Genomic DNA, 21,426 nt, shown 5'->3' with positions numbered 1-21,426 from the left:
CAGCTATTTTGTGATTTGCTCTGCCACTATTTTTCCTCAATCTATGTTCCCTCTTATGCCTCGTCCTCTTTCCTACGAGTGGGTGCAACTTGCCCGTATGTTCTACCATTTCCATCTTTACCTTTTTCTTTCCCGAATACCTTGATGCCAATATCGGCCCTAGTTACGACGGTCTTCTAAATCTCTTTTTGTTTAAAACTGGCCAGTCCATCTTCCTTCTCCTCTCTATTATTTTCAGCAAGCGCTTCGAAGAGAACCACATTCTTGGCCTGTTGCGAGAGGCTCTCACCATTCCCATTCACAAACATAGCTATTGCAATCTTGCTGAGAATTACCGTCCTATTTCTCTCTTTTACTTTTGTTTCAAAATCTTGGAAAGGTATGCCAGCGACTGGTTGTCCGCCCACTATGGCCGCCCCATAATAAAAGAACAACACGGCTTGGTTAAGCATAGGTCCACTGCCTCAAACCTACTCGACTTCACCAGCTTTGTGGCCAAATGTCTACATTGACTTTGCTAAAACCTTCGTCAATGTGAATCACAAGAAACTTTCGTCCGAACTCTACTCTCTCAATGTTCGCATATCACTTGTTTCACGGCTTGTCTCTTACCTGTCCAGCCAATTCTACCGCATCTCTTGATGGCTGATCGTTGTACATCCCGTTCCTTCTCTCCCTCCTCTGGCGTCCCATAGGTCTCTATTTTGGACAGTTTATTATTTTTATTATTTATCAACAACTCTAGTTCGCTGATGCTCTGGTTTAGCGCTAAACGTTAGAAAGTGCCACTCTATGTATTACTGGCTCATATTCTCTCCCACTATCTTTATCTGCTTTCTTTATGGATATTCCTTATCATATCAGAGCTTAACTCAAGACCTCGGAGTTACTTGTGACAATAAGCTCCGCTTCGATACCCACAGCCTTTAAGTCACCAATCGGGCTCGTAAATTTGGCGGGCTTTATACTTCACTCCTCCTCTGTTTTGACTCCATGCAGCCGTCTTTAACTTTTTTCAACCCCCTCGTGATAAATACCCTCGAGAATTGTTCCGTGATCTGGTTTTCCTGGTTATCCTCCCGGTGTTAGAAAAAGGCATTTTCTGGCTTCCCAATGATCTCCGATAACGCGGCATTAGTCATTTGTGTAGTTTAGGTTAGTGGCGAAACCCGCAGCTCTAAGCACTCAGGCCATTTGTTGGGCTAAAAGTAGAAGATCGCTTCCTCAGTGGTCTCCCGGCTACGGCGTTGGCAGGTTTTTGCGGATCTGAGAACTTTCTCGAGAGACAACGAGTGCGCGGACTCTTCGTTGAAGAAAACCTTACCAAAATCTCTTCGTCTGAGATCTAAGGAGGCTGGGGAGCTGCATATAAATTGTACGGCCATCATATTGGCTACATATGGCCGAGATTCCCACCCCAATTATTTCCTTGTAGTAATTTACGGATCAGTGTCCCGTTAAAAGCCAACACTACCGAACGAGTTAAATGCCCATTTCAATCGTTCCAGTGACACTACTTTGCTTTTCAGATTCCAATATTTCCGTTTAGGGATGTATGCAGATGTCAGCCTTAGGATGAGATTTTGGATGCTGCCTGGGAAGTGCACTTCAATCTGATGGTCTGACATTGTTTCATCGCTTTCTGTGTACCTCCCGCTTTCTAAATGGGCTCGGCTCGGCTCTTTAAATAGGGGTTCACCCTGCTTTAAGGTTGCCTCGAGCGAGTTAGTCTTTTTGCAAAAGCGTTTCCATGATGATCGTTTAGCCACTATTGGTGTTCTCCTCTGTTTTGCCTAATTCGAGTTCCACCATGATGTTTTACGCTTCTGTTTTATTAATAACAGTAATGGATTTGATGCACTTCCAAGGGATCGTAACTCTGGGTTCTATTTTATACGTCGCCCAATCTGATTCCGAAGTGGAGGTGTTGAAGGTGAATCCATTCCCATTACGAAATCAATGCGCCTATGATCCGAGAGCGTGATGTCGCTTGATACTTTCCACTCCCTGACAATAGCCGCAATGTCTTTGGTGCCACCGTTGTATCGATGGCCTCTCGCCTGACAATGTTGAAGGCAGTATACATTACGTAAACTGAGGATTTGCAATGCGGTTCTTATCAGATATTCTAATAGTCTCGAACTTCGCGTTAATGTTGTGACTTTCCCCATATATGATTGGTGTTAATATCACAAACTGCTATTACCTACATTCCTTTAATTTGGCATATTCTATAGCTATGGTGAAAGTTCCACATAGGGGAAATAAGCAGAGTGCCAAAGAATCCTTTCATCCCTTTCTTGACTTTTTATGGTTAGTTTAGTCGTGGTGTCGCCGTCACGCTTTTCTTGGATGCAGTCCTTACAGCTATGAGGAGTTTCCTCCTAAGCTGTTCGCACTGCTCGGTATCATAATCGGGTGGATTGGTGTTTTCATACAGCAGCCATCCATTGCTGCAAATAAAGGCTTGGCCGTTGCTGGCGGAGCCCGATTGTCAGTCTTTTGGGTCCAAGATTTAGGATCGTCAAAATCAGATTTGGTTAGCCCTTAGCTGCATATGCCCCATACAATCCTTTTTCAATAACCTTGGCACAACTCGGAGGTGAATCTTCGGGAAGCAGTTTGCCCGTTGGCAATTTTTTGCCTGAAATCGGCTCGGAGGCTGTTTTCTGCTTATCTGTGGGCAAAACTGGACTGAAACTCGGCTTGTCCGTTAAGGACAGAGTCCCAGTTGTTTTGGTTCTCACTTGAATAAGTGGAGAATCTGAGTTTAGACTCACGTCACAAGTAAGTCGACCTCAACAAAGCCCTTTCTTGCTGAGACAAAGGTAGTTGAAAGTGAGGGTCGTCTGGTACCTAGAGTTAGTCGTTTACGGCCACATCCAAACCCTCCCCGCACCTTTCAGCTGTCAACACGGTAGCCACACCTTGGCCTGGGATTTTCATTACTGCTTAGCTTCTGGTGTTGGCTTTGATTCCCTAGAGAATGTCCTTTACTTGTCAAGGATGTGTGGACATGGGATTTTTGGTATAATAAATCACAACACGAGAATTTAAATAAACGGATACGCTATATTCGAACTTATCGCTCTCGTTCCTCTCACTCGACTGACTTCACGGCAGGGTTGTACTTTCGGTGTCAGGGCTTGACAGCTCGGCCTCTCCTGACATTGAAATCGACCCGATTTCAGGTTCATCGTTTTCATCGGACTCCTCGTAGCAGTCAATCTCCGGACTCAAGTAACACCACGGCTTGAGCTTGTCACTCGTGTAGACAGAACTATAGCGTCGTCGACCTCGAATATCGGCAAGGTCCTCTATTACGTACCGGTCGTGTCGTAAAACCTTCGAAATTATATAGGGACCTTTATATTTTGGCTCCAACTTGTGCGATTCGCCTGTTGCGGTCGGAACGTTTTCCACAACCACAAGATCTCCTTCTTCGTACGTCGTAGGTGATTTGTGTTTCGCGTCGAATCTTAGCTTCCAACGTGTTTTTTCATTCATGATTCGTTCTGCAGCCTTCTGACGAATTTCGATTGATGTTAAGGTCGTCTCGGTATCGGTATCGTTTTCGTTGTTTAAGGCCTGGATCATTCGATTAGCAATTACATCTCGCAGTTCAAAATCGAAGACGATCCGATTCGGTGTAAATCCGGTTGTTGAATGTTTCTGGGAGTTTAAGGACCACTGGATCATGGGTAGTAAAGTGTCCCATTCGTGTCGGTTTTCCGTTGAGCAGCGCAGATGGGAGAGTATAGTTTGATTAACTCTCTCTACCTGCCCATTTGCCCGAGGCGTACGGACTGGAACCTTGATGTGAAGAGTATCGTTACGATCGCAGTATTGTTCGAATTCTCTTGCTGTAAAGGCGCTGCCTCGATCACTGATAATTCGCTTCGGTAGTCCAAAATAAGCAGAAACGTCAATCAGGAGTGCTATAACGGATTTAGCGTTGGTGGTTCGGACTGCTCGCAGAATCGTATATTTACTAAAGGGATCACTAATAGCAACAATGTGATAGTTTCCCTTTCGACTACGTGGAAACGGTCCCAGATAATCAATGTGTAGACATCGGAAAGGGATCGGCTCGATCTCTTCGAAGTACATTTTTCCCTCACGTTTTCCGGTTGGTATCTTGTTGAAACAACATTCAACACACGACGCTAAATACGACTTCACATAGCGACGCATCATTGGAAACCAAAAATAATCTCGAAGTCTCGCCAGTGTTTTCTCGCAACCAGGGTGTCCAACATCATCGTGGTGACTGCGCACTACTCGCCAGCGCACAGGATTGGGTACGACAAATTTTAGGTCACTGCCCAAGCGTCGCATCAATCTCCCGTTTTTCAGTTTATAGTCAGTTTTAAGCTGCGATTCTTGTGTGGACTGTGTTTTTCCGGAAAGTACATCGATAATTCCCTTCAAAACTGGATCTTGACGTTGCATTGATGCTAACCAATCGTTTTCGTTTATCTCGACCACCATAATAAGATCGGCAACGGTATTGGGATGGGCAGATGGCTCGGCTGGCTTACGGCTTAATGCGTCTACGTGATGCATTCGGCTTCCGGAACGATGTGTGACTTCAAAATCATACTCTTGAAGTTTTAACCACCATCTGGCCACTCGATGATTTAATGGCGTCGTCGTTTTTGTACTCGATATCGCATTACAGTCTGTGATAACTCGAAACCTTTTCCCCAGCAAATAGAATCGAAAGCGTTCCAGTGATTCCACTATTGCTAACACCTCCAGTTCGTTGCTATGGTATTTCTGTTCTGCGTCTGAACACTGTCTGCTATAGTAAAATACGGTTCGCCATGTAAGTTGGTCTTCTGACTGCATGAGTATTCCGGCCAAACCAATCATGCTTGCGTCAGTGTGAACTTCGTGGAAGGACGTCGGTTTATATAGCGCCAACACTGGTTCTTCACTCAGATGCTTCTTCAGCAAATTAAAGGCGATTTCACACTCTTCGGTCCATTTGAATTCTCGAATTTGGTTTCTCAATAGAGACGTTAACGGCTTTGCTATTAGCGCATAATTTTGCACAAACTTTCGGAAGAAACCGGTAAGACCGAGAAAACTTCGAACTTCGGTAATTGAGGTCGGAGTCGGGAAATTCACAACGGCATTGATTTTACAAGTACCGGGCATGATACCATTTTCGGAGACGGTATGTCCTAAAAATTCTATTTTTCGAGCGAAGAATGTACACTTCGATGGTCGTAGGGTTAAGCCTTTGTTTTTCAGGATAGTCAATAATTCTCTCAGAAGATCCATTCCTTCAGCAATATCTCGGCAACCAATTATAACCTCGTCGATGTAGTTGATCACACGTTTCGATTTCATTTGTCTGATGATTCCACTTATAACACTCTGAAACTCCATTGGAGCATTAACCAAACCGAACGGCATAACATTAAACTCATATTGGCCGTTATGAGTTATGAAAGCTGTATATTGCTTTGAGCTTTCAGTGAGTTCTATTTGATAGTAGCCAGAAAATAGATCCAATGTTATGAAGTAGGTACTGTCAGCAATTTGAGACATGATCTCATCGACAGTTGGCATAGGATACGGGCGTTTTCTTGTTGCTTCATTAATCGCTCGATAGTCGACGCACAATCTGTCTTCACCATTCTGTTTTTTCACCAATACGATGGGTGAAGAGTAAGTCGAGTTGCTGTGACGAATAATTTCATTATCTAGAAGCTCCTGTACGATACGGTCCACCACTTGACGTTTCGCTAACGGGATACGGTATGCGCGGCTTTGGATTGGTTTATCGTGTATCAGTTGAATATCCATCTGCTTCGTTTGACACCTTCCCATTTCAGGTATTGTTTCGGCAAAGCACTGTCGAAATTCCGTAATAATTTCGTTAAACTGTCGTTTTTCGTTGCTTGACAATTCTGTTTCAGGTTTAATATTTAACGGCTTAATAGTTTCGAAACGGCATCCATCGGAATCGATAATCATTCGACGGTTTTTACTCAGTAATACGTCAGAACCTAGTAGTAGCGCGTTAGGAATTAGATTGTCATTCACAACGTAAATAACAGCGTTGACAACGCACTCGTCTATGGTAATCACCGCATTTATTTTTTTATCACAAACGAACGAACCACCCGCAAATCCCTTAAGAATGATGGGGTCACACGGTATTGAGTTTCTTGCAACTGATTCGCGCACTAGAGTTCTGTCACTGCCCGGGTCAATAAAGGCATCGACGACCATATCGTCTAATAGAATGTTTTTCGTGATGCGACCGGTTTCCCAAGACACTTGATCTGGCACTCCGTCCGATACCACTTGATTAATATTGCGACTCGCGGGCAAGACACTTTTACAAAATTCAGTTGTATGTCCTGTCTTTGAACACTTTGCACATCGTTCAAGTCGCTGCGGCTGAGGGCAATTCACCGAAATATGTCCCGGCTTAAAACAATTATAACAAACACGGTTCGCGTTTTTCACTGGGGTAGCTGTCAGTTTTTTAATCGGTTCGAAATGTCCGTCGTTTTCCGGTTTTCGTTGCGATGCCTCTGGCAATCTTTGACGGTTCGCTAAAAATCGGTTTACCGCGTTTAACAATTCGTTCGTTGTTTGAATATTTAATGGAGCGATGGCATTTTGAAGAGGGCCATGATTCAGCCCACGTCGGATATACTGGATGATAGCGGCATCCGATGTTTGTCCTTTTCTTCCCTCGGCGTAAACTCGGTAGAAAAAGTCGATGACTGGTTCTGTCGGTTTTCGTATATACGAACTCATACGAAAATGAATGTCGGCTTCGTTCTCCACATGGGGAAATTCGCTCTCTAATGCTTCGGTAAAATCTTTTAAGTTTTCGAATATTAATCCACAAGAGTCGAACCACAATTTCGCCGGACCGTTGAGTTTCGTTTGTACTGCAAATACCACAGCGGCTTCGTTCCAGTTGTATGCTGTGGCTAGCTGTCGGACTCGTTGAATAAACGCTTTGGCGGTTAATGACGAAGTTTTTGTCGGTTCAAAATCAGGAAGAAGTTCAACGATATCTCTGATTGAATGAGAATGATTGAAATGATCGTCGGAGACGATTTTCTTAGGGATATCCGAGTTGTGCTTCTCCGATTTGCTATCAATTTTCTTTGAAAGGCTCTCGACTGTGGCTGCAAGCGAGCTCACGACATCTCGGAGCAATTTGAGCTCATTGCTTTCGTCTTCGATATCGAATTCGTCGGTGCCAGCGCCTTCAATAAGTCGTGTTACTAACTCGGCTTTTGTTCCTTTTGTCGATAAATCTCTCTCCCGTAGCAGTTCTCTCAATGTTCCTACTTTCAAAGATTCCGCTTTTATCAAAGGCATTCTGTTTAGAATGATGAACGGCACAATAAAAAAAAGGGTTTTTAAAACACAAGCGAACAAGGCGACACTTCGTTTGTTTCCGTGAGTACGACGAAGAGACACACGGCGGTTTCGCGATGGTTGTTTCGAAAGCTAAACGAATATACAACGGCTTAGCAATATCTGTCGTTTGCTAAGCAGCGGCGTCGGCGTACGGTGGATTGTGACGATATTCGAATCGCCAAGTTTGTTTCGGTGAATAGAACGACAAACGGCAAAGATAGTCGGTGGCTGAGCGAATGTTATCGATGACTAAACAATGGCGGCGGTTGATCACGTCGAAAACGAAAATGTTACTTTTTTTTTTTTTTACTTTTCAATTTTACGATTACGATATTACGGCGATTGTGTATTTAACCAAAAGATCCCACTTCTGATCTGTCAAGGATGTGTGGACATGGGATTTTTGGTATAATAAATCACAACACGAGAATTTAAATAAACGGACACGCTTTATTCGAACTTATCGCTCTCGTTCCTCTCACTCGACTGACTTCACGGCAGGGTTGTACTTTCGGTGTCAGGGCTTGACATACTGAACTCCCTCACCACAACATTGCTGGTAATCGCCGAGGAAGGGCGTTAACCAAAACCGGTTTGTTGCTAGTAGACATCTTGCCTGAAGAGATGCCATGAATCTATGCAAGGTGAATAGCAACCAACGACGGGGTGAAAATTATTAAGACTGAGGGAAGGGCAACATCAATGGTCACATGGCAGATCCCATGGAACAGAAGGTAATTCCAATTATCGATAAGTGGGTCAATGGAGACTGTAGTTATCGGTTAATCCAGTTGCTATCTGGCTAAGGTGGCTAGGGTAGGCACCTAGCAAGGGCATCACACGCCCAAAAAGAGGTCCATATTGTAGAAAGGGAGAGGCAAGCGAGAGCCAGATAAGAATAGCAGCCCAACCCAGGCCAACCGGCCTCGCAAAATAATATCTAATGACAGTTCCGTGGGGTGAGTGGTGGAAGTGTATACGGATGTGGTGTGCGAGCCGTATACGTCAGCGGTTTTTGCCGGTGTCTTTAGAAGATTTCACATTTTTGGCTGAGCATGAAAAAAATAATTGGTATGCGCAACCAGTGAGTCTAACTTCCAACGAGTATTCATGCTCTACTTAAACGATTTAAATTGCAATCAGCAATCCATGAAACTATTGCGCCATGGATGAGATTTTTACAGTCAAATAAAATTACAATATAAAGTGGTGGGGAGGATGTGTAGAATTCCTAAGAAGCCTTGCGGGGGGTTTAAGCAAATTATTACACACTGCCAACGGTAATATGAAAGCGCATCATGAGTATATAAGCCAAGAATAAGGTCAACTGAGTGTGCAGCGACCCCGTTGCTAACGAAAAACGCCTTCCTTTCCTCTTCTTTTTTTATGGTGAATGATTTTTGCAATGAGATAAGTCAACTGGCAAATTTGACCTAGTGTGTACCAGCACCAGTGTGAAACCAAGTTGTTGTTATCTTATTATATCGTTTTGAAATATACTTTTTGATGGGAGCCCAGTCTGAATCGATATTTTAGATAATTCTACTTCTAAAAATTGTGGGTTTCAAATCTTAAATCCCATGGAAGGTTCCATTCTAAAGACAAATAACCCAACGAAAAGGCTGTAGAAGTTCAGCAAAAATGCTTGGACTTTATTTTGATGAGAGGTAAAAAATGTACATTAAATTCCTAATGTTGATCCTTCATGAAATGTTAATTCGTGCATTCTCTTTCAATGGCTTTTAATGTATTTGTCGTGGTTGTCGTAAGACTCATACGATTCACTGATAGAGCTGTGAGCGGATGCAGCGGCAGCAGCGGATTGCAATTCATAGGCAGCTTGTGAGCCAGCAGCTTCTGCATTGTTCTTGGCTTCAGCAGCAGCGGCAGCGGCCTTATCTGCGGCAACTTGGGTAGCTGCAAAGTCAGCGCGGATAGCCTCTAACTGAGCTTGAAGGGCTTGGATACGACTATTGGCTCCACTGGCAGCACCTCCTTGAGATGCGAGGACGGTTGCAACAGCAGCAGCGGCAGCTTCAGCTTGTCTTAGTACTTCTTCAGCGGAGTTCTTGGTGGCGGACAGGATGTTGACTTGAGCAAGAGCTTGTTGGACGACGGTTTCGGAAGTGGCTGCGCTTTGTCTGGCTATTTCCAATTGAGCGAGTTCATTTTGAAGGGCGGCGTGGGCTTCTTGGACTTGTTGTTCGATGTTCTGCAAAAGGACCGTTTTACCAGCCAAAGCGGCTTGGGCGGTGGCGGCGGCTTGGACGGCAGCTTGGGCTAAGGTGCTTTTGGCAACGTATGAAGCTTGACGAGCAGCTGCGTGTTGTTGGGCTACCGCGGAATTGGCCTGGCTGGCAGAACCTTGAGCGATTGTGCGTAATCCACCGCTACCAATGCTACTGTAACTGCTTTTGTGTCCTCCATGGCCTCCTTCGCTTGAGATGTATCCAGCACTGGCAGCACCTATTAAGATGATATCCGACAATATGACACTCGTTAGTAATTTATTGAAAGCACTACAACACAGTTCTAATCAACTTTAGAGCCATTCAAGATATTTACCGAAAAGAGCTACAACGAAAAGAACGAAGAATTTCATGATGAGGATTTAATAGTAGATTACCGAACTCCGGGAATGATGCTTACTGCTGCATTTCAGCGCAGTTTTATATCAAAAATTTGATGTATTCCGTTTTGTATGTGGGTGGGAAACATATAGAGCATTTCCTACAGAATATTTAAGCAGTTGAACCAAATTCAGAAGAAAAAAACTGCTGACTCTACTTTGAGCCGTGTAAATTAATAGTTTCGTTCGTAATGTGCAATAATTGTGGTTTAAAGTCATTCCATGACGATTCATCATCATTTGCGAATTTAATTATTTTTGGCCATTTTTAAGACCATTTAATGAATTATTAACATTGTCTGCAATTTTTCGCAAAATTCAGAGTATTACTTGCAAGTATTCACTGGACCATTCAACTACTATTACGCATCTAACATTTCCATGAAATCTGAAGATTCTAATCTCCCAAATCAAAAAGAGTTGTACATATGTGCCTAGCGTCAAAGATACGATATGTCTTACCCATCATCATTTAGATATTATTTTTACATTTTTTCTAGAAGTCATAGATATGCAGAACACAACGTTATTTAGTCGTTTCACCGCCTGTTTGTCTGTCAGCCTTTTCGTCCGCTGGTGAAAACCTTTAGAGCAGTTTGTGGAACCCCCACTAAAACCATTTCCTAGCATCTGTCCCAGAGCCATTGCAAATTATTACTGTGCGGGATGGGCATAATCCCAGTTACCTTTCCCTTTGCCTGCGGATTACATTCGCAATTGCGCCCCTCTTCTTACCATTTGGTTAACTGTACTTCAGTTTTCCAAACACGTAATTAGACTTTGAAGTCCTACTGCTCTTCCTAATCTGTCCTCTAAAATTTTCCTTCCCTCTGCGAATTTAGACAATGTAAGAAGACACGCTCTGCGTTTTCCAGGATACTATCGTAGTTGGGATAGTTAGTGAGATGTCCATTTTAACTCTAACTGGTATTTGTAGTATCTGTCATGTCCATGAAAGTTGGGTGAGATTGCCGTTTATCTCTCCGTATCTTCTTTGCATCCAGGCCATGATGTTCTTTTGCATCCAGACCTTGATGCTGGTGGTGGGTTCATCGGTTTTTTCCAGCTGTCTCTATCGCTATCGCCACCTGCTCAACGATTCCTCCATTTTGCCATTTTTTTACATTCTGATCAAAGGAGCCCCTTATTAGCCGAAACGTTTGAGACAGCTAGTCACATACCTTCCTAAGGTAGTTTTCCTGTAAACTTATATTTAGATATTGCATGTGGTATACTGTGTGTTCAATGCTCCAAATTGGTGCTACCCCACCACTCTAGCTATAAGCAAGCCTACAGGACTATCTTAGGTTTGCAATATTTGGTATCACTCTTGGCAGGACCGTGTTGATATTGAACGCGTTCATGGAGCTATGCTGCAAATCTTGCTTGAGGCTCAGCCAAGCGCCCATCATCATCCCAAGGCATTGAATTTATGGTTTTCAAATGATGATGTCGCCCCTTTTTTATATGAAGGTCGTCTTCTTACGCCGCTTCTTCCTAAGGATAGGTTCCAAGGTCTGCATTTCCAACCTAATTTCTTTTGTAATGATTACTTCAGATGAATACATCTTTACATCTTCAGAAGTTTTACAACTGAAATCACAGCTATGCCATTGGCTTAACCAGTTTTATGGCCTTTCTAGCAACTCGGGCGCTGTGAACTCAACTGGACGTGCTGTTCCATAACAATGGTATCAGTACAGAACCGTAGGGGACACCTGCGAAGGCATTGTAGTCCCTGGGTCCATCGTTGGTATCGTACTTGTTAGATAGCCACTGATAACTGCATCCAAGTACATCAATTATTGCCGAAAACCACCTTACTATGTTCCAACTGGCTGAATGCATTTTCCACATCAAGGGTAATTATTGCACAATACTTATTAGCGCAATCCTTTTCGTGCATCGCGATTCCAACCAATAAATGGGTATCGACGGTTGGTCTGCACGAGGACGATTCAGTAGGAGGTTTAATGTAATACTTGAATATTATACAGTGCGTCCACCGACGCCTATGTGCTACCGTTGCCGCTTCGACGAAACGCACTTTGCTTCGTTCCAGGTATTTCCGAGAAGCCTATGCAGCTCCTCTAGCGTTCTACACTATGCATTTCTAGGGGACCCACTTGTTGACCACTTTGAGTTTGTAGATTCTATTCCATGACATAGCCACCAATGGATACCGGGCCCTCATCCCGTCGTAGCTCTTCTTTCGAGATTTTCTCCTCCGGAGCATATCGATGGCATGCGGGGATATGTGCTAATGAAAGCTTGAAGATTCTGAGTAGTAGTCGTCTTCACTTTCCATGTGCTTTTCCCATATAAAAGCACTTTTTTTGTTTTGTTTGGAATAGAGTAAGCGAATGCATTTACGCAAGGAGTGCTGGACTCCCGCAACAGTATACCGTCGGACTACCAACTAAACACTTTCCTGTCACCAGAGAACTAGCCTGGAACCGACTGACGCATTACTTCGGGCTAGCCATCCCTCTCTCCCGGCTTAGAAAGCCAGGTCAGGGAATTCCTCTTACCAACGGGATGGGAGAGGAGGAAGGGAGTTGTTAGCTCAGGGTCTTTCCACCGGTCGAGCTCAATCTTTTTCGTAACAAAGAGAGCCCGAACATAATGCGCAGCACGACTCCAGCTGTCAGCGCGATGAGGAATCCAAGCAGTACACCGTCACCGCAGGAGTACCACAGGGCTCAGTATTGAGTCCTCTCCTGTGGAACGTGATGTACAATGGGGTCCTCCTCCTCCCGTGCCAAAGGAGGTCAGGATAGTCGGTTTCGCAGATGATCTTGCTTTGGTTGTCGTCGCGAAACAACCTGAAGACGTTGAAATGTACGCTAACGAAACCATTAGCGCCATAAAAGCGTGGCTGGAGATGGTTCAGCTTGACCTTGCGGAACAAAAGACGGAGGCGGCTTTGATTACCAATTGTAGGATGAGAAATACGGTTAATATTCGTGCTGGTGGTAACATCATGACTTCGAAACCGGTTATCAAATACCTAGGGGTGATGATTGACGCTAAAATCAATTTCAAGGGACATCTGGACTATGCCTGTGAGAAAGCGGCAAATACCGTCGTATCATTAACGCGGATGATGCCTAATATTGGAGGCCCAAGATACAGTTGCAGATTACTTGTGGCCGGAGTGATTCGCTCAACACTATTATACGCGGCACCAGTTTGGGAGGAAGCACTAGCGTGTGAGAGTAATCGGAGGAGGGTAAATATGACTTACTGCTTAGTGGCGCTAAGGGTGCACAGCATCTTCAGAACAATATCAGGTGACGCAGCGTGTGTTATTGCCGGAATGATCCCGATAGACATTCTGGCAAGCGAGACACGCTGCCTGTACGAGAAAAGGAAAACGAATCCTCCTGAAATGCAGAATATCGAAAGGCGGCAAGGCGAGAGTCGCTGGTGAATTGGCAGCAACGGTATAACGACTCGCATAGGGGTCGCTGGACCCGCACTTTGATTCCCCGCATTGACACAATTCCTGTCAGGATATGGTGGTTATAGGAAGTACCTGCACCGATTCATGCCCTTTTTGTCCTGAATGTGGTTGCACACCTGAGGACCCGGAGCATGTTATGTTCCATTGTCCACGATTTTTTTGAGAAAGGATGAGTTTGGAAGACTCCCCCAACCTAAGCTCGCAGAACATCGTCGGGGAAATGTTGAAGTCGGAGGGAAGCTGGTGTGCGATGAACTTCGCAATCAAAAGAATACAGGAGGAACTTGGAAGAGCGGAGCGCGGAAGGAGGACGCGAAGAACGGAAGGCTTGGTTGCTTAAAGCGCAGTCCGCTCCGCGAAGTAATGCTTTGCAGCGGTCCCGCGGGGAAGGAAGAAGGAGAAAGTGGGGGTGGTTTTAGTGGGTGAGAATCCCACACGCTGCGGTAACCTGGCACGGCAGCGGCTTTATCAGATTTCCACCTCCATCCATAAAAAAAAGGCAGACAGACAGACATCGACTCGATTCTAATAAGGTTTTGTTTCATACAAAACTTTAAAAAGGTCTGGGGAGAAGTAGATTCTTCATGAATGAAATTTCAATATTTCACTCGAATGTCAATTATTCTCGTTAATTATGACGTCTGTATGTTATTTGTATGGCATAGATAGGATGCTGTTAATTCGCATGAAATTCATAAGTTGGAGCTGCTATAACTTTGACACAAATAGTTGGATTTTCATGATACTTGGCCAGCGTATGCACGATACTGCCCTCTATGCCGGTGTACTTCTAGCATGAACTTAAGGGGAGTTTTTCAGTCAATTTATAGAAGTTGGTAATACACTCATATTACGTTTATTTGAGCAGATATCGGAATGGAACATCTCTCCAGGCTTAAATTTTCACATAAGTGTTTTACACGAAAAAGGGGCTGGGGAGAAGTGGATTCTCCGTAAATGCGACTTTAATATTTCACGCGAACGTAAATTATTTATTTCATTTTTTTTTTATTTTAATTGGATGACTATGCACGCTAAGTTTGAACTGCTTTGGCGTTAATGGCCAAATTTCCATGAAATTTGGCGTGTGTTTGCGAAATATAGTCCTCTATGCTGTTGCGAAATTTGGTAGTCCTAGGATGCATTTAAGGGGGTTTGTTTAGTCAATTTCTAAAAGTTGGTAATATACTATTAGTAAGTTTACTTGAGCAGATATCGGAATGGGAAGTATTTCATCCAAGCGCACCACCCTGGTTTTTTTAGATTTTTGGGTGGGTGGTTTCCGAAAATGAGTTCTGTCGCACTTTAAGTGTGTACATTTTGACTCCTTACTCGCGCACTTGGCAATTCAATTGAGGCCTTTCATTCGATACCCCACATGACTATATTCGATGAAAAAATCCCTTTACATGTATGGGGAGCCCCCCTTTAAACTGCACGCAAATTTATGTCATTCACTGTATGCGTGGGATTTGATAGTTCCCATATTTCTACCAAATTTCGTTCGGATTGGTTTAGCCGTTTTTGTTTTACACAAAACCTTAAAAATTATGTCAACATCAAGATGAAACAAAAGACTTAAGCCGGTAACCTTAAAGTAAGCTTTCCTTGTTAGTTATCGTTCCAAACTACATATATATCTGCATAAGCTGCAGAAGGATCTACGTATAATGTCATATCCTTTTTACGTGTTTAGAATACTTTTCCATTTTTCACGTATTACGGGGAATGAGATGTGATTGAAATGAAGATAATTATCGACACTTTGTTAAAAATTAATTATTTATTGAGAGCGTAGTAATACTGTTGGTGATCTAGGCGAAACACATTTGTTTAATGATGGTATTTGTCCTTAATGATAAGGGTTTGTCCGTAAATATCATCTGCAATGGCACCATGAGCTGAAATAGCAGCTGCGGATTGTTCAAGTTCGTGAGAAGCATGTGAAGCAGCTGCTGCAGCATTGTTTTGTGCAGCTTGGGCGGCAAGGCTGGCCTTATCAGCAGCATCTTGAGTAGCAGCAAAGTCACCACGAACAGCATTCAATTGAGCTTCAAGGGCGTGAAGACGAGCCTTAGCTTTGTTGACCATTTCAGTTTGTGAGGCAAGTTCAGATGCAGCGGAGGAAGCGGCACCTTGGGCATGTTCTAAGACACCTTGGGCACTGTTCAAAGCACCAGTCAAAACATTAACATGGCTTTGAGCTTGTTCTGCGGTGGCTTGAGCAGAAGCAGCAGCTTCTTCTGCAGAGTGGAGCTGTGCTACTTCACCTTGGAGAGCCTGGTCAGCCTCAGCGTACTGTTGTTCGATATTCTGCAAAAGAACACTTTTTCCGGCAAGGGCGGCTTGGGCGGTGGCGGCGGCTTGAACGGCAGCTTGGGCCAAGGTGCTCTTAGCTACGTAGGATGCTTGGCGGGCGGCGGCATGTTGTTGAGCGGCAGCGGAATGAGCTTGATTTGCTGAACCTTGTGCGATGGTGCGAAGTCCACTAGTTCCAATGGTACTGAAAGCAGCTCCGTGACCTCCATGTCCACTGGCATCTCCGTGACTTAGAATGTAGCCAGCATTGGCCGCACCTATTTAGGAAGATTGAAAAGATAGAATCACTTTTAATATCATGAAAGATGTGTCGAAAGATAAAAAGCAGGAGAACTGTTGCCGACAGCATCTAACCGGAAATAATTTACAAAAAGGTTTTATTAAGCCTAATCAGGGGGAAAACAAATTTGGTTCACTTTGCTTAATGACTCCTTATGATAGGAAGCGTTTAATTATGAAACGTTAGTTATCAATCCTCTCACGAAATATGTACCAACACTCAATTAGAAACCGGAAATATTTCACAGACATTTTCTCGCTTTTATTGCAACGACTATGGTCTTCCCCGAATGACTCATTAACGATTATTATCATAGACACAACACTTTCACAGACAATCACCGCGAATATCTTGAATTCGCCATCTACTTACCGAAAAGAGCTACGACAAAGAGTACTGAGAATTTCATGGTACCGAATTTGTTACGGGTTGTGTTGTGCTTAAGTCAACAAATGCGTTCGAATGATACAAGTTACTCCAATTTGCTGTAATTTATATCGGAAACTGCATTATATTATAATTGTGGCCGGGTGGGATCAACTGAAAAGACCTATTCGCCACCAGCACGTTTTTAATTAGCTATCGATACCGTAAAGCCACTAGATACACGGATATAACATGCATCTTAATGGAATATCTTTAATTATGGACCAAATTTTTAGCAATCATAGTTTGCACAGTGATCAAATCTAGAGTTCGTCATAATGGGAGTTGTGCAATAAGGTTGCAAGTGCAATGAAGAACGAATTAGATATTTTGTTGAGTCCTTGAGGGAATAAATTGATGGATAAGTACGTATGGGTTGTATATTGCAAATGTATGGTGGAAGGTAGCAAACCGAAGGTATTAGTTTTTTTCCTTCCGAGTGAGTTTTTTACAAGCATGTAATATGGCTTGGCGTTGGAGAAGCGAGCAAAATCGTGTGGAATTTAGATTTGTTAAGGAAGAAAAAAGCTACGGTTGAGCAAAGGTTAAACTGAAACTTACGGTAACAGGGAATCAATCAAATCATTTATTGTTACTGTGCAACTGTGCCATATTTTAAGTCCACGAGAATAGGTAGATTTTTTTAAACAAATCAAATGGATTGGCTCAACGCGATGTGAGAGGAATGAATCATACTCTTGAGCATTTAATATCATTTATAATATCTAGACCAGATCTCTGCATTACATCAGAAACTTTCTGTTTGTGTATAATGGCGTAGCATTGTTACCCGGAGGTTAAAGGTTAGAATGGGAATATTCAAAAATTTCAAGTAATTCACCTGTGAGTAAAAAGTTTAACTGAATTAACTTTCAAATGCATTAATTTTTCCATTAAGCGAGGAATTAAAAAATCATCGGTTATCGATTGTGAAATTATTTTATTTTTATTCAGAAGTAATTGAATCTTTTAATGTCCTTATTTTAGTAATTTCCTCCTGTGAACATAATAACTCAAACTAAATCAATTTTACGAATGAAAAGTGTCGCAAGAAATCTGTAACTTTTCAATATAAACAATCATCAACGCTTTTTCTATCGTGAGCTGAGAAAGCGCGAAAATAATCAGAGCATAACAAGCAATCTCGATACTTTGGATATAGAGGGTTTTCCAAATTTCTTCTGGTGCTACTGTATCTGATTTCTTTGGCGCACAAATAAATTAGATTGCAGATTCGAGGGCCTTCGTAATTTAATTCTCTGAATTTGAAATAGAAATGAACTGGAAAAATACCATACCATCCTTTTTCCACTAAAGATTTCTTGAGTGTTTTCCGTTGTATTCAGGTGTACTATGCAGAGTGTTTTATTATTAATAATTTTCCGCTTTGTTACTTATCATTCGTAATTCAAACACATACTCGTGGAGGACCTAAAGATTTAAAACATTTCCAGGATTACACGCCTAAAACGTTGTGTCACAATAGAAAATTGAAGTTGGGAACATCGCCAGCTGAGCTTGTGGCTAGTCATATTTCGAGATCAAGTATCTTGCTCCAAAAAAACCATGAACTGTACTATAATTCGCAGCACAGAACTACCACCTTTAATATCGCGACATCAAATACAACGGCATCGAATTGTGGAATGAGTTTTCCAGGATGCTGAATGAAAGCCTTAATTACGTTACCAACAGGGCAAGCTACCAGTATCCAAACTTCTCTAGGGCAGTGGTGAGAGCAGGTGCTCAGAAATGGGTCCTGTTGATCGGAGCAACTTTATCTCGTCAAGTTCAGCCAGGAAAAAGTTGGCTTGTCGACCAGCATTTAGGCTCTCTCACTGAAATGCTTCCTCCCAGTTTTTGAAAGCAGCATTAGTCAATGATTCTGAGGCCCCAATTACTGCTTCCTTGCTAATGAATCCGAGTGACCACGTGCCTAGAGCAGTTAGATTATCTACCATCTACATCCTTAGATGATTTTTGAATTGATTAAAGGACCGCTCAACGCCCACAGTGCAGTTTGACGAGCAATGTGCCTTCAATCACTCGTGAGGCACCCAGGTACCTGCCTTTAGATTACCAAGATAAAAACCTTCATCTTGTTTCTATTGAAAAAAGTAGCCTCCTGTTCCAGAACCTTGTTACGTTTTTTCTTCACGTTTCAGAATAACCATATCTTCAACCAAACCGTTCGTTGCCTCTGACGTTAGGAAGCGATCAAGACCTACTTCAGTAAACAGAAACCCCTGCGTTAGCATAGCATTGATCCATTTAATTAGAGTATCATTAACACCATGCTCTCTGGCAGCATCACAAAGTTTTCGAAAAGGAGCAAAGTCAAAAGTCCTTTTAAAGTCAATTGCACACTCGCCTTTCAGAACTGCGTGCTCTATATTGGAAACCAGAGAATGAAGAGTAGACTCACAGGACTTCTTACGCTGGTAAGTGTGTTGGTTTTCATTTAATCGGGGCGATTTTTGTGCCTTCTCATCAATGTGACGTTCAACTTAGTCACTCCAGCTGTTTCAGCAAGGCTGTTATTAAACTGATCTGTTTGAAGTTCTTTAGGTTTGAACAGATATCTTTCCAAGGCTTCCGTTCAGTGACTACCTTAACCTTCTGTCAAGAGGCAAGCGGGTAACCTAGATCAGGACACGGTAGAAAAATATTTAACAGCTGCACTAGATTCTCTTTTTACGTCGTGGTATAATTGCTCCTTATATTCACTGTGCGAGTTAATGCGGTTTAACCAATCTCCATTCTTATTGCTTTTACAAGAACGATTGAGAAGTCATCTGGTTGAATTGTAATGAACTTAAAGGGAATAGGAGGATCAGACGATCATCCTAAGTGGCCGAGAAAGCACTAGAGGGAAGAGCTATCCCAGAAACATAAAAAGTTCGCAAAATTAATTATGAAGATCCGCCTGTAAAGACTGAAGTTCCATCAAAGTGCTCGGTCGACACGTTCTTGCACGCCTCTGTGCTACCCAGGCTCGGGAATGTAGGAGGGGGGGTCCTTTAAGCGCCTCGATCCCTAACGTGTCATTAATACAAAATTAACGTTTCTATACCGATGGGTGGGTCCGCACCGAATTTCAAAATTCAAAATTCGCCGGCCTAACGATGAAAACCAGAAAGATCGCGCACGTGGAATCGTAAGTCTCGGATCCGGGTGCCGCGACTGAGAGGGAAGATCCACGACGGATCACATTCCCGATCATAATTTCTTCTGCCTCAGATATTTATTGAGGCGCGGCCCCTGAGGTTCCCTCCTATCCTTGACATCCTCATTCCAATATTTCAGAGGATGTCCCTATCAAGGTTTTGCGGGGTCAAGGAGGAAGAGAGAGGGAGGAAATCCTCAAATAAAAAAAAAATTATTCACAATTCATGATATATCACTGGAATAATTGTAACACTAGAATGTCCACCGCTCACCGGAATAGCAACGGGATTCACATCAACTTTACATGAATCAGAAATTAATTTACGAGCACGGACAATATCCAGAGTTGAAACACCGAGGAGATGAAGGAGATAGTACCTTCCTTTGGATTTTAGAACTTCTGCGGCAATTGGTACACATGAGTTCACAGGATTTGTAATAATCACAATTAAAGCTTTCGGACAATTGTCCGCAATGGCAGAAGTCAAATCGCGCACGATACCAGCATTGGTGTTGAACAAACCATCTCGAGTCCTCCCAGGTTTACGTGGCACGCCCGCTGAGATAACAACTCCATCGGCGCCTTTAAAACAATCAGCAACTTGTTCTGCTCTAACGTGTCCCTTTGCACTCCTGCCTGTGTCGATGTGGGAAAGATCAGTTTGAAGAATCAGGACACTGGCAGGATACCACCAGATGCTCCAGCGAAAATTCCTCGATCGATACCTCCCGTCTTCACAGCTGTCTCCGGTGCCAATCGAAACCTTTTTTCCATCTCACCCGCTGTTGTACAGCCGGTCCCCATGCTGCTACGCTTGCCTTGAACTCTGTTGAACTCCGTGCGTGCGCATACGGATGCGGCAAATCATTCCCCTCTGTCAATCTGCGGCGAAAATTAGGGTAATTGCACATTATGAAATGCATTATTTGAGCAAATTAATCCAGAAAAAGGCGAATGAAATTACGCTCCCGTCGCGAAGCCGCGGTAACTACAGAATTCCTCAGTTTTTGCGGTTCTTATTATTCTGTTAAGGGAAAGTCGCACCGCGTCCTTGAAGAACTATTGTGCCCCTTTTACTGGTTATAGTGTACCTGTTGATCATAGTATCTCAAGCAGGCCTGTAACCGTTAGGAAGTTTAGTATGTTCCCCACTTCCAGAAGTTTCAGCTTTGCATCTGGTATTAAGTGTTCTCCTAGATGTATCGACCTACTTTACACAAGTGCCGGACACTGTCCCAGGACGTGCATAGAGGTTTCGTCCTCCTTCTCACAGAACCTGCAGGCAGTGTCCGTAGATATCCCTAGCTTCTCTAGGTGATAGTTCAGCCGACAATGACCAGTGAGAATTCCCACTATGATTCGGAGGTTCTTTTTGGTGAAGTTTAAGCAATCCTTTGTGCGCATGGGTTCGTATCCCCCAATAAGCACCCTGGACTGCTCCATCCCTGGTATGCCCGCCCAATATAGTTCCCTCAACCGTTTCTCTTCGTTTCTTAGATTCATAGCCATGAAATCGTTTCCGATTCCACAGAAGGATTCTGGCCCGTGTAAAGGCGCCCCTGCTCCCTTCTTGGCTAGTTCATCCGCTGCCTCATTGCCTTCCAACCCAGCATGGCCTGGAACCCAAAGTATCTAGACCTTGTTGGACGAGCCGAGTGTATTCAGTCTCTCAAGGCATTCCCATACCAGTTTAGAGTTCACCTGGTTGGACCTAAGTGCCTTGTTCGCTGCTTGGC

At 43.3% G+C, this 21,426-nt stretch overlaps 2 protein-coding genes across 2 annotated transcripts; both read right to left on the bottom strand.

Moving 5' to 3' along the window:
- Nucleotides 1–9,032: 9,032 nt before the first annotated feature.
- Nucleotides 9,033–10,095, bottom strand: LOC119659485 (antifreeze protein Maxi-like). The gene is made up of 2 exons (XM_038067598.1): nt 9,967–10,095; nt 9,033–9,867 (listed from the first exon to the last, which is right to left on the bottom strand). The coding sequence occupies exons 1-2, from the start codon at nt 10,001–10,003 to the stop codon at nt 9,134–9,136; spliced, it is 771 nt and encodes a 256-aa protein (XP_037923526.1). The 5' UTR covers nt 10,004–10,095; the 3' UTR covers nt 9,033–9,133.
- A 5,160-nt stretch (nt 10,096–15,255) lies between these two features.
- Nucleotides 15,256–16,596, bottom strand: LOC119659263. The gene is made up of 2 exons (XM_038067256.1): nt 16,468–16,596; nt 15,256–16,072 (listed from the first exon to the last, which is right to left on the bottom strand). The coding sequence occupies exons 1-2, from the start codon at nt 16,502–16,504 to the stop codon at nt 15,330–15,332; spliced, it is 780 nt and encodes a 259-aa protein (XP_037923184.1). The 5' UTR covers nt 16,505–16,596; the 3' UTR covers nt 15,256–15,329.
- Nucleotides 16,597–21,426: the final 4,830 nt, after the last annotated feature.

This window comes from Hermetia illucens, chromosome 6 (assembly GCF_905115235.1).
Source record: "Hermetia illucens chromosome 6, iHerIll2.2.curated.20191125, whole genome shotgun sequence".
Taxonomy (NCBI): Eukaryota; Metazoa; Arthropoda; class Insecta; order Diptera; family Stratiomyidae; genus Hermetia; species Hermetia illucens.
The sequence above is the reverse complement of the archived record's forward strand: the minus strand, read 5'-3'. Positions and strand labels throughout refer to the sequence as shown.